We start from the raw sequence: 11,571 nt of genomic DNA, 5'->3' as shown, positions 1-11,571 counted from the left end.
GTTTATCAACCAACCACTACAGTGTTTCTCTCTCACGCAACCAGTCAGTTTTAGTCAAGTTTCAGACTAGCGAACGAGGCCACTGTCTGTGAAAGGCTGATGTGCTCTCTGGTCAGTAGCAAATTTGGGACCAGATCTTTGGAGCCCTACCACCTTTCCCTCGGGCTGCTCTTCTAGTTCCAGCCATCCCCACCAAGAACCTATGTCCACGTGACATGAATTTCCATGCCCTTTCTCCTAAAAAAATGAATTTCAATGCTCATGTCAGTGTTTTATTTTTAGCGACGAATTAACATACCGTTTTTCTATATACGTGATAAAGAAGAAACAGAAGGTAAAAAAAACCAAAGTGGCGGATGCACGATGCGGGATAAGGGGGGCTAAAACAATGGAGATGTTAATTTACACGAAGATTTAATGGTGAAATCAAGCTTTTGCTACAGTAATTATACTTGAAATCAAGAAATTAGGAGGGCTGGAGCCCCCCCCCCCCCCCCCTGTGGATCCGCCTCCCACGTCGGTAGCGACGTAGCGTAACAGCACCTGGGACTGCTGTGATGTCAAAACTCAGTTAAAAGTTGTAACTGCATGCGGATGCGCTCGGTCGTCGGACCATGTCAAAAGACCACTGCACTGATAGTAACACGGCACCGTTTCGTGTGTCCAACGGTTTCGAGGCCTCGCCATTACTAGTATTTTCTCATTCTCATCCTCTGCGTGGAACTCAAAGACGGCACTGATAGTAACACGGCACCGTTTGGAGCAATTGGATCGTTAAGCTTATTTCGTATGGAAATAAGTGTAACGATCCAATTGCTCAAGCAATACAATTGACTTACGGTACGTGCGTGTAGCTGCGCTTGTCTTAACAGACTCTGTCTCTCTGTCCAGATTCGGGAAGCATGCATGTTTACACTGAAAGAGGAGTATTTACAAATAAAAAACGACGATTCTAACGCCCCGACGTTGGGCGCGCGAGTGATTCGGACACCGGTCCCTTCCTAAAGCTCGCCCGCCCCCCACGCGGAATAGAACGGAACCCGCCCGCCCCCCACATAACAGAAACCGTCTTGTCCTCCACTCCCCACCACGCCCCTGTCCCCAGTTCTCCAATGCACCCCGTGCCCCCACCATGCCCCTGTCCCAAAAGAACATGAAACACTTCAAGTGCAACATTGCAAACATATGGAAAATTTATGTATTTTCATCGGGATATAAATACTGTAACATCACAAAAATATGTAGTACAACATTAAAAAACATGCACTGCAACATCGAAAAATATATACTGCAACAACAACAAAAAATATGTACGGCGACATCAAAAAATACGTACTGCAACATCAAAAAACATGTAATGCAACATGAAAAAAATATGTATTGCAACATCTCAAGCAGTAGTACTACGACATCGCAAAAACATTTGTTGCAACGACCAAAAAATTCCATTGCAACATTCGAAAATCATCTATTGCAACATCCTAAAAAAATCCATTACAACGTGGGAGAAACAACAAAAAAAAACGTACAAAACGGTCCCTGACCCATCTCCTTCGAACTTGCCGGAGGGAGGAGAGAATAGAACCCTAGAGCTCTCCGAAACCCTAGACACCGCCGTGCCCTCAGATCTAGAGGAGGACGAGGAGGAGGATGACTCAGATCTAGAGGAAGAGGCGGTGGAGCGCTTAGATCCAGAGGAGGAGGAGAAGAAGGGTTTAGATCCGGAGCAGGACCGATCTACCTCGTCAGAGCCGCCGTCGTCGTCCTCGTCTCCGGTAGGGTCGCATGGAGGTTGCAGAGGGACGAAGGGAGGGGCGGCAGCGACCTGGCGTGTGGGCACGGCGTCTGTCCCGAGGGTGGCTCGGAAAACGGCGCGCAACGTGGCAGTGAGTGAGTGCAGGAGGAACGGGGGGAGCGGACGAGCGGAGCCAGCGAGTGGACGCGGGCGGTCGCGGAATGGATGGGATAACAAGTAGCGTGCTTGGTCTAGTCTGTGCCAACATGCAGTGACAAATTAAAAAGCTAAGGTACCCCGAACGGCTGAACCTGAAGACAGATCAAATCAAAGCTGAGGCCTCGTTTTCAGAACGTTAGGAAAGGAAAAACAACGAATCTGGTAGCTCTATCGGTTGTGAACTTTCTGGTGGGTTGCCACGTGAGCAAGTTACAGTTACGTCGAGCTCATGCAGATGAATAACCACCCCCAACAAAATGATAGACGTGCACGGATGCGTTACACTGCATTGCATTGCATGCTCCAAGCAGAGAATTAAAACGGAATGGTTTTCAGAAAGGAGGGAAATTAAAACGGAATAATCTATCTGTTTGGTGAGGCAGGCAACCCGCTGATCGTTAACGCTCACCTCTTTCGTTCATGACTTCATGTCATGCATGCCTCAACGTTCCCATCGTCGCACGCTTGCTCAGTGGCTCTCGACATCAGTGGCGGAGCGTGACTCAACATCAGGAGGGGGCTAATTTAATTCAGTGCTAAACATTATCCCAATTTCTATGATAAGCACCATGACATGTGAATTTATGGAGCATAAACACTGACTAAGAACTACGAGTACTTCCAGCACCCGTGTACGTAGGTCTCCACCTAATATTATAGGTGTGGCAAGGAGTAAGCTGCCATGACTGCTACATATGAGAACTGAGGCCTTGTTTAGTTTATCTTCCTAAAGTTTACTCCATATCTCATCGAATGTTTAGACACATGCATGTAGTATTAAATATAGACTAAAAAATAACTAATTGTACAGTTTGCGACTAATTTACGAGACGAATCTTTTAAGCCTAATTAGTCCATGATTTGACAATGTGGTGCTACATTAACACATATGTTAATAATGGATTAATTAGGCTTAATAAATTCATCTCGTGGATTACTGACGGATTCTGTAATTTATTTTTTATTAGTATCCGAACACCCTATGCAACATCTCCGTATGATACCCCAAAACTTTATGATCCCAGCCTAGTACGTCTCTAGCTCTTTGCTACCACCCTCTACATGCTGCTGTCTGTCCTTGGTAACTTTGTTGCAGGCTCCACTGAGCTCCGCCCCTGCTTGACATGTTGCTATTATATTCTTGCTCTCTCGCACCTAGAAATGATGCAATTATAGTATAGCGATAAATTAAAGTCCTTTCGATTTGGTCGAATTTATATAAAATTTTGTTAAGATTTATAATACCAATTACCAAATGACTGATCTATCATTTTTTTAGCTAGACATTCCAAAGGTAATCTACAATTAATCGATGTCCTCTGCTTTGCTAGCTCTTGCAAACAATTGTGCGGTTGTAAAATGCAAAGGCGGTCACTCAACTTGTTATGTGATGTTATTCGGTTATTTAAACTCTTAAAATATACCCTCTCCGTTCCAAATTATAAGACGTTTTGTCTTTTATAGATATATTATTTTTGCTATGCATTTAAATATACATTATGTCTAGATACATAGCAAAAGCAATATATTTAGAAAAGTCAAAACGTCTTATAAATTAGAATAAAGAGAGTGCTTTTTATGTCCATATATTATATGATGTCATCTAGGTTAAAATTATTATTTTAAGTCATCGAAGGTGTCACGTAGTGTCATCTAAACCTAAAAAAGTCCCATCACACAGATGGGGGTATAGGCCCTGTTCACATAGTCTTGGGCAGTCCATCTCCATGCTCCTTATTATCTTCCACCACATCAAAGGACACGATGTCCTTGAATACTCGGTCGCGAAGGCACGGAACGTTGAAGCTATGCTCCTAGCCGGATGGCTGCCATGGTAGAAACAAGGCGCATCATTCGTATCAAGGCACTAATAGGCATGATCGTTTGAACTTATCAGCTAGAATTTATAGTATTTTTTTTCTCATAATAAAATAATTTTAATCGATTTATCAGTCGGCTTTAATACCAGCCAAACAGACCCTTAACATCTTAAGATAATTTAGTAGCCTAAAAATATTATTCCCTTCGTTTCAAATTATAACAGGACATTATGAATTTTCTAGATAGTAGAAATAGTTTATATCTAAGAGCTAGATCCATCTCTCTAAACTTTAGATCTTTAAGAAAATCAAAATCTCGTATGTAAGTGCATAGCAGAATCTTGTATCTAAGAAAATCAAAACTTTTTATAATTTGGATGGGAAATGGGAGGGAGTATTTATAGAATTCTAGTATCCAAATGACATTCATTTAAAAGTTTGAGAACATAAGAATATACCTTAAGAACGCTGGCACTCGCGTCAGAGTTGTTGGCCTGGTGATAGCGCAGTGCTGTGCAGGAGACAGACTGATCGATGGTGAATAGCAAGATCTACTACTCGTACCAACCCACCAGTCTCCGATCGAAATCCCGATAAGCTTCAGCGGGGCATCCTCGTCGTACCAACCCACCAGTGTTCGACTGTTCTTCCTCCCTGTATAAAAACACCACCACCGATCTCGGTTTCGTGCTCTCGCTTCGCTCCCTTAATTTATCATCAGTCCTAATTTATTTTCTATTTCTTATATGTATAATCATATCGTAGCACCATACTAGTATTGATTTCGCTCGTCCTCCTTTCCCGACTGTTCCCGAGCCTCAGACCGGCTCCGATTGCTTGCTCTCGCTTGCTTGTGTCAGAATAAGATTCCGCGCAAGTTTGGATTCACCGAATCCACCGATCTCTCGCGCCCCGCGATCGCGAGCGGCGGAATTTCGGCCTGGGCGGCGCGGCTGGGCACCGCCGATTCGGGCCTCTCCGGAAGGGTGACCCCGGTGTGGTTCGCCTAATCTCCGCCCAAATTTCAGCTGCCCCTCGTGTGGAACTCGTCGTGATTTTCGGCTGAGCGCTTGGCTTTCCTGTCCTGTCCTCTGTTGTGGCTTCAGCATTTCAGGGGATGGGGCGCCGCGGGTTGCTCACGGCCGCGCTTCTGCTGTGCTTCCTTGCTGTTTGCTCCGGCAGAGGTGAGAGCAATTACTCCTTTTCTCTCTTTATTGGTTCCGCAATGTTCTATCGCGATGTTCGTCGTCTGTATTTAGAGGTGCTTGTTTTACTTAATTTGGGTATACTTGCTATGAGTGGGAGCTGTAAAAAAAAAGGAACCATGTGCAAAGAACATATGAGATGCTTTTAGTGCGTCTGTTTCTCAGGATTCTCTAAACGAACTGGGAAGGCGTTTAGATTTCAAAGGTTGCTTAAATAAATTAGCAGCAAACGATCCTGCTGCTATGCAGACACATGTTCTGCCAATGCTTTTAGGCAGCTACATTTTCGTAGTATAATAAAATTTGCCTTGTCCTTGCATTTCGATTCTTCAGGTTTTCTCTTAGTAGTATAAAATTTGCCTTGTCCTTGCATTTCGATTCGTCAGGTTTTCTTTTAGTAGTATAAAATCTGCATTGTCCTTGCATTTCGATTCTTCAAGGTTGAAAGACAACGTTGGAGCCGTGTCTTGTCGGTATGGTTTTGTAGCCTACTCAGAGTCAGTTTCACTCTAACAAGCAACAGTTGCGTACAGATTTGATTCAAAGACGTCAACATATGCCCACTTAAATAAAATTTTCTATGCAGTTATACTTTTTCCTTTATTTTTCCATGTTACATACTTTTCTTTCTGCTAGTTGGTTTGTCTCCAAGTATTCATCGTGTTCCATATTACTCCACAGTAATTTCGCAATGAAACTTTGTTGTAACGCTTTGCTTTTGTCAAATAGAACTTACGATCAAACAGAACCCTTCCACTACCATATACAACTCGACTCTTGCCCAGATACTTGTGGAGTATGCTGCTGCAGTAAGTTCATTTACCTTCCCCCCCCCCCCCCCCCCCTACTTCTTCCTCAATATTCAACTTCTTAAACTGTTTCCTCAAAATTCATATGGAAATATGCCACAGTTATTTAGGTTTGTGCCTTTTCTTTATTGTGTTTTGGAGTTAAACATTACGATATTTTGCAGATCTATACTGCTGATTTGACAGAATTGTTTACTTGGACATGTGCCAGATGCGGTGACTTGATCAAGGTAAACCTTCACTACCACTCATGTGCATTCTGAGTTTTGTTATCCCACCCCATGCAATGTTGGAGATAGATTATGGAATTTTATTGGATGGCCTAGGGGTTCGAGATGATAGAGATCATTGTAGATGTTGAGAACTGCTTGCAGGTTCTTCTCTACTTGCTTTATTCGTACCATTATCTCCCTGCCATGTAGTATACTCATTGTGTTTTAATGAATATAAGCAGGCATATGTTGGTTTTGCCAGCGATATAAACGCCGTCGTCGTTGTTTTTAGAGGAACTCAAGAGAACAGGTACTAAGCACATATCCTGTTTTGCTTAGTTCTTAAACATGCTATTCTCATCTCAACTCAGAACTCCGCTACTTCAAATCTGCACTAATCAACCCATTATGTACTACTATGGTTCATTCGTATACATTTATCTTTTAGAAGTACTTTGACCTTTAGTTAACAACTTGTCGTATCTGTGTGCAATGTATAAAATGTACTCTGTTACCCCAACTATATTGATTGTCCAATTTCTCAGCATCCAGAATTGGATAGAGGACTTGTTATGGAAACAACTTGATCTTGACTACCCTGGCATGCCTGAAGCAATGGTGAGTATAGCTTAACGATTATATTTAAACAGCACTTGTGGCAAACCCAATTCATACTATTGTTCTGCCTGGTTATAGGTGCACCGAGGGTTTTATGCTGCTTACCACAACACGACACTACGTGATGGAGTAGTCAGTGGTATTCAAAAGACTAGGGAAGCTTACGGAGATATTCCAATCATGATCACGGGGCATTCAATGGGTGGAGCTATGGCTTCATTTTGTGCGCTCGATCTTGTTGTGAGTACTGAACCTTGCCCGAAGCATATGCTATTTAAGCTTCTCTTCATTCTTCAGAAATTTATGCTCGGTGGCAATATTTGCAGGCGTCGAGTTAGCCTGTTGTAGGGATAATGCTTCATCTTTCATTTAGCAATCTAAAGCTTGTCTTGAGTTTCGGATAATCTTCCACATGTCTGAGCAGTTAGGATTTTACCATAAATATAGCTTTAAATAAAATGTTGGGAGTGCCATGTTTCCGAAAAAGAAGAGAATATTTCTCCATAATTTTCTTCCTTCTTGTTTAGCTTCTACACCCAAAAATAAATGTCTATGTTCTTTTAGGTGAACTACGGTTTGGATGGCGTAAAATTGATGACGTTTGGGCAGCCCCGCATTGGCAATGCTGCATTTGCTTCTTATTTCAAGACATGCTTGCCTCAAGCAATTCGAGTTACTCATGCCCACGATATCGTGCCTCACCTGCCACCGTACTTCGCATTCTTCCCACAGAAGACCTACCATCACTTCCCAAGAGAGGTATTGTACTTTGCTACTTCTACAGATATGTGGCATTCCTTGTTTGTATGCTCCCCTAGACTCATATACTTTATTGTTTATTTATTCAGGTATGGGTCCATAATGTTGGATTAGGAACCCTAGTGTACTCTGCAGAAAAGATCTGCGACGATTCTGGTGAAGACCCTACATGCTGCAGGTCCTCTATCTCTCTCAGATGAAAGAACACAGCAGATTCATTGTTAGCATTTCCTTTTGTCCCTCTCCACTTTTAACTTATGGGTGCTTTCCATATTTGTTTTTGCATTTTTCGGTGTTCAGGTCAGTAATTGGAAACAGCGTGCGAGACCATATATACTATCTTGGCGTCAGCTTGCATGCAGAAGACTGGAGCTCCTGCAGAATCGTCATGGACTACAGCAGATTGCAGTATCAGATGGACCTCAAAGGTAATCTCGTATTGTCGAAGCAGCCTGGTTTGTCGAATGACAGAGGATTCAGTGCCCAGTGAAACAGTGTATGATTTGTATAGTATAATAGCATCACGAATCAGTAATGTTCAGAGCTAGTGCTGCACATATGTTCCCTCTCACCTCCATTGTGATGCTGGCTGCTGAATTGTTAATGCATCAAAGAGAGGGTTGGAACGAGCATGCCGATTTGGAGATGCTTGCTGTGATTACGTAATGTATTGTTCAGTTTTCAAATATAAATGCCGACATTTGACAAATGCATCTGAAAAATCAACGGTGCGTCCAATTTGGCATGAGCAACAATACAACTCGGAGCATTCGTCTTTCTTATAAACGGGGAGCGTGAACATTCGTGAAATGACACTAATGCTGAGCTATTGCAAAGTTGACCATCAGGCCTAGTTTGAATGTCCAGGGACTGGGAAAATTAGCCAACAGTTCAGTGCAGCAAACGGAGACGAGAAAAATACTACAGGAGCTAATTTCTGTCAAGGCACAGGAAAATATATTGATTGGCCAACAGACAGAGAACTAAACACAAGCATGTCAAAATGCTTTTATTCATGTTATTACAAAGATAAACAGCAAATTTCCGGCAAATATAATGTTCTTCATCTGGTACTGCTTAGCTCTTACAAGAAAACAATGGGAGCAACTTTGGACTTCCTGACCTAAATTAAGCACTGCGCATGGAAAATAAAATTAAACCACAGTTCCTCCCTTGCAAGCAGTATATGATTGATTACTCGACACGGCGGCATATGTAAACACGAAATCATGTTCTATCGTGTTGCAAGTGCCGTCAGCAGAGCAGCAACTCAGATCTTGGAGTTGCGTGCGATCTTGAACCACTCGGTGTGGAAAGAACCAGGCATGTCAACCCTCTCATAGGTGTGAGCCCCGAAGTAGTCCCTCTGTGCCTGCACCAGGTTGGCAGGAAGCCTGTCCCTGCGGTATGAGTCGAAGTAGGCCAGACTTGCAGACATGCCTGGGGTGCTAACACCATTGTTGATGGCTAGGCAGACAACCCTGCGCCAGGCAGCTTGCCTGTCCATTATCTCCTGGGCAAACTCAGGGTCAACAAGGAGGTTGGCAAGGTTGGAGTTCCTATCGTAAGCCTTCTTGATGCGGTCGAGGAAGATGGCACGGATGATGCACCCTCCCTTCCAGATCCTCGCTAGCTCACCAAGGTTGAGGCCCCATCCTTTCTCTGAGCTCTTGGCCTTGATGATGTTCATGCCCTGTGCGTAACTGCAGATCTTGGAGGCATAGAGAGCTTGCCTCACATCTTCGATCAGCTGTGCCTTGTCCACCGGCAGGCCAGTGGAGTAGTCACCCTGGAAGATTTTGGAAGCCTCCACCCGCTCGTCCTTCAGACCGCTGAGGAACCTGGAGTCCAAGGATGCCTCAATTGTAGGAGCAGCTACAGAAAGTTCAGCAGCCTGCTGGACTGTCCATTTCCCAGTTCCCTTCATCCCAGTCTTGTCCAGGACCTTGTCTACCAGGTAGCCTTCACCCTGCTCATCCTTGATACCAAAGATGTCGGCCGTGATCTCAATCAAGAAACTGAGGAGCTCACCCTTGTTCCACTCAGAGAACACCTGCTGCAGTTCACTGTTTGTGAGCTTACCGACCGACTTGAGAACATCATATGCCTCAGCGATAAGTTGCATGTCACCATATTCGATTCCATTGTGAACCATCTTGACAAAGTTGCCTGATCCACCTTTGCCAATATATGTGACGCACGGACCGCTGTCAGGTACCTGAGCAGCCACCTTGAGAAGAATGTCTTCAATGTACTTGTATGCCTCGAAGGAGCCCCCGGGCATCAAGGACGGGCCATTGCGGGCACCCTCCTCTCCTCCGGATACACCCATGCCAAGATATAGGAGCCCACGCTCCTCCATCGCCTTCTCCCTCCTCTCTGTGTTCTCATACCACTCATTGCCACCATCAATAATACAGTCTCCCTGCTCAAGGTGCGCCGCGAGTGTGGCAATGGTCTGGTCCACCGGCGCCCCAGCCTTGACGAGCATGACGACAACACGGGGCTTCTGGATGGAGCTGACGAAGGATGCAGGGTCATGGAAACCAAACACGGGGAGATTTCCTTCCACCTTGGCACGCTGCACGGTCTCATCAACCTTGGAGGTCGTCCTGTTGTAGACCGAGATGGGGAACCCTTTCTCCGCAATGTTGAGGGCAAGGTTCTGTCCCATGACCGCGAGGCCGGCGAGACCAATTCTCGTGAGAGCCATCTCCTACCTGGACACACAAGCGCCAAAACCATCAGGTCTATGAATTAGAATGCAGGCCACCAGTGGCGGATGCAGGATGGGGACAAAGGGGGGCTAAATAATGAAGATTCAGGGCTAGAGCTAGAGATTAATGGTAATTTGAGGCTAAGTAACCGTGGTCTAATGAAGAAATCAAGCTCACTAGGGGGCTGTAGGCCCGGCAGCCCCTCCTTTGGATCCGCCCCTGCAGGCCACACAGACCTCAGCCCAAATGTAACAGAGGATATGCGCTGGTACCAGGGACAGACCCGTACTAGATAGATTTAGTCCATCATGGGCTAGATACCACGAATTTTGAAGGGATGGCACCGTCTCTCGTGTCTGTCCTAATTTATGTTCCTGCGAGGAATGAGGTGGTGACTGATCAACCCATTCCATTCCTCAAACAAGGCATGTCGCTAACGAACAGGGTGATGATGGATCATCGCATTTTTTGAAACCAAACAACCCGTTAAAGATCTCTGGCCGTGCATGTGAAGAACCGGGAGGAGGAAGAAGCCTCATCATGAGCACTACCGGTTTGTTGTGAACAAAAGATTAAGAAATGAAGGCAGTGACCGAGTGCTAAGAGCTGACTAATGGCAAAGATGGCCGACACAAAAGACAAGTGCAGCATGTTTAAAGATTTCAAAGGCTTCAAAGGTAGCTCCACTTCCCAGTTCCCCTACTAGGTGAGGTGAACCGTGAACCACAGCATGTGTTTCAACTTTCAATTCCCCCAACAACCTAAAGGGCTATTTTAACCGTAGCCAAATCTACAGAACAAATCTATCTTCTCCTGCATCAAAAGCCCGTCCACGGCGTCAATTCCTAGGAGATTCGGAGACATGGCTCGGCATATCCATTCAAGTTTCAGAAACGAAGACTCCGATTTCCATGGCTACCACTACCAGCAAACAAAAAAGGCAGTCCAGTCCTCCCGAGCAGAACCGGACGTGACGTAACAGCAGATTCGCCCGCGCTACCCTGTTAGGGCATCCTGCCGATGATTGACGAATGAAACGAGGTGCAAACCGGTCCCGGACGGGAGGGGGCGCGGCCGCGGTGAGAAGACGGAGGAGTTACCTTGGATCTGGATCCCGTCTTCCCTGCAGCGCGGTGGAGGGAGAGTGCCGAGTGCGGAGCCGAAACGAGCCTTTTGATCTGGGAGAGCAGCGCCAATACGTCCGGCCAAGGGGCCAAATAGTCGCACTGGAGGCGCGGCCAGGGCTGCGCGAATCGCGTTGGTGTGCGGTGCGCTCACCAACCCCCGCGGTGGACCTACACGGCCCATTGCTGACCCAGTGTATGTGCTGCCACCAGCCTGTTCGCTTGTTCGTAAATGATCGTAAATTTTCAGTTAGGAATAGTGTTTTTTTCTTACACCAAATCAGCCAGCAGTAAATAATTCACGATACGATACGGCCTCCCGAACAGGCTGATATAAAAGAATGCGATTATTG

The 11,571-nt window shown here is 45.2% G+C and overlaps 2 protein-coding genes across 2 annotated transcripts; one reads left to right on the top strand and one right to left on the bottom strand.

Moving 5' to 3' along the window:
• Positions 1-4,260: 4,260 nt before the first annotated feature.
• Positions 4,261-7,945, top strand: LOC136451081 (probable feruloyl esterase A). Its single transcript, XM_066451825.1, has 10 exons — positions 4,261-4,958; positions 5,709-5,788; positions 5,953-6,018; positions 6,115-6,162; positions 6,243-6,310; positions 6,546-6,618; positions 6,697-6,858; positions 7,183-7,377; positions 7,467-7,555; positions 7,678-7,945. The coding sequence occupies exons 1-10, from the start codon at positions 4,892-4,894 to the stop codon at positions 7,865-7,867; spliced, it is 1,038 nt and encodes a 345-aa protein (XP_066307922.1). The 5' UTR covers positions 4,261-4,891; the 3' UTR covers positions 7,868-7,945.
• Positions 7,946-8,311: 366 nt separating this feature from the next.
• LOC136451078 (6-phosphogluconate dehydrogenase, decarboxylating 1) lies at positions 8,312-11,423 on the bottom strand. The gene is made up of 2 exons (XM_066451821.1): positions 11,195-11,423; positions 8,312-10,097 (listed from the first exon to the last, which is right to left on the bottom strand). The coding sequence occupies exon 2, from the start codon at positions 10,088-10,090 to the stop codon at positions 8,648-8,650; it is 1,443 nt and encodes a 480-aa protein (XP_066307918.1). The 5' UTR covers positions 10,091-10,097; positions 11,195-11,423; the 3' UTR covers positions 8,312-8,647.
• Positions 11,424-11,571: the final 148 nt, after the last annotated feature.

The sequence above is a fragment of the Miscanthus floridulus genome, chromosome 5, assembly GCF_019320115.1.
Source record: "Miscanthus floridulus cultivar M001 chromosome 5, ASM1932011v1, whole genome shotgun sequence".
Taxonomy (NCBI): domain Eukaryota; kingdom Viridiplantae; phylum Streptophyta; class Magnoliopsida; order Poales; family Poaceae; genus Miscanthus; species Miscanthus floridulus.
The sequence above is the reverse complement of the archived record's forward strand: the minus strand, read 5'-3'. Positions and strand labels throughout refer to the sequence as shown.

What these genes read in the sequence shown, in the direction of transcription:
- LOC136451081 (XM_066451825.1), top strand. Translation starts at nt 4,892, where the DNA reads ATGGGGCGCCGCGGGTTGCTCACGGCCGCGCTTCTGCTGTGCTTCCTT. An exon ending in AGAGGAACTCAAGAGAACAG is followed by an intron (nt 6,311 to 6,545) that starts GTACTAAGCACA and finishes CCAATTTCTCAG; the next exon opens with CATCCAGAATTGGATAGAGG. An exon ending in GAAGACCCTACATGCTGCAG is followed by an intron (nt 7,556 to 7,677) that starts GTCCTCTATCTC and finishes TTCGGTGTTCAG; the next exon opens with GTCAGTAATTGGAAACAGCG.
- LOC136451078 (XM_066451821.1), bottom strand. Translation starts at nt 10,090, where the DNA reads ATGGCTCTCACGAGAATTGGTCTCGCCGGCCTCGCGGTCATGGGACAG.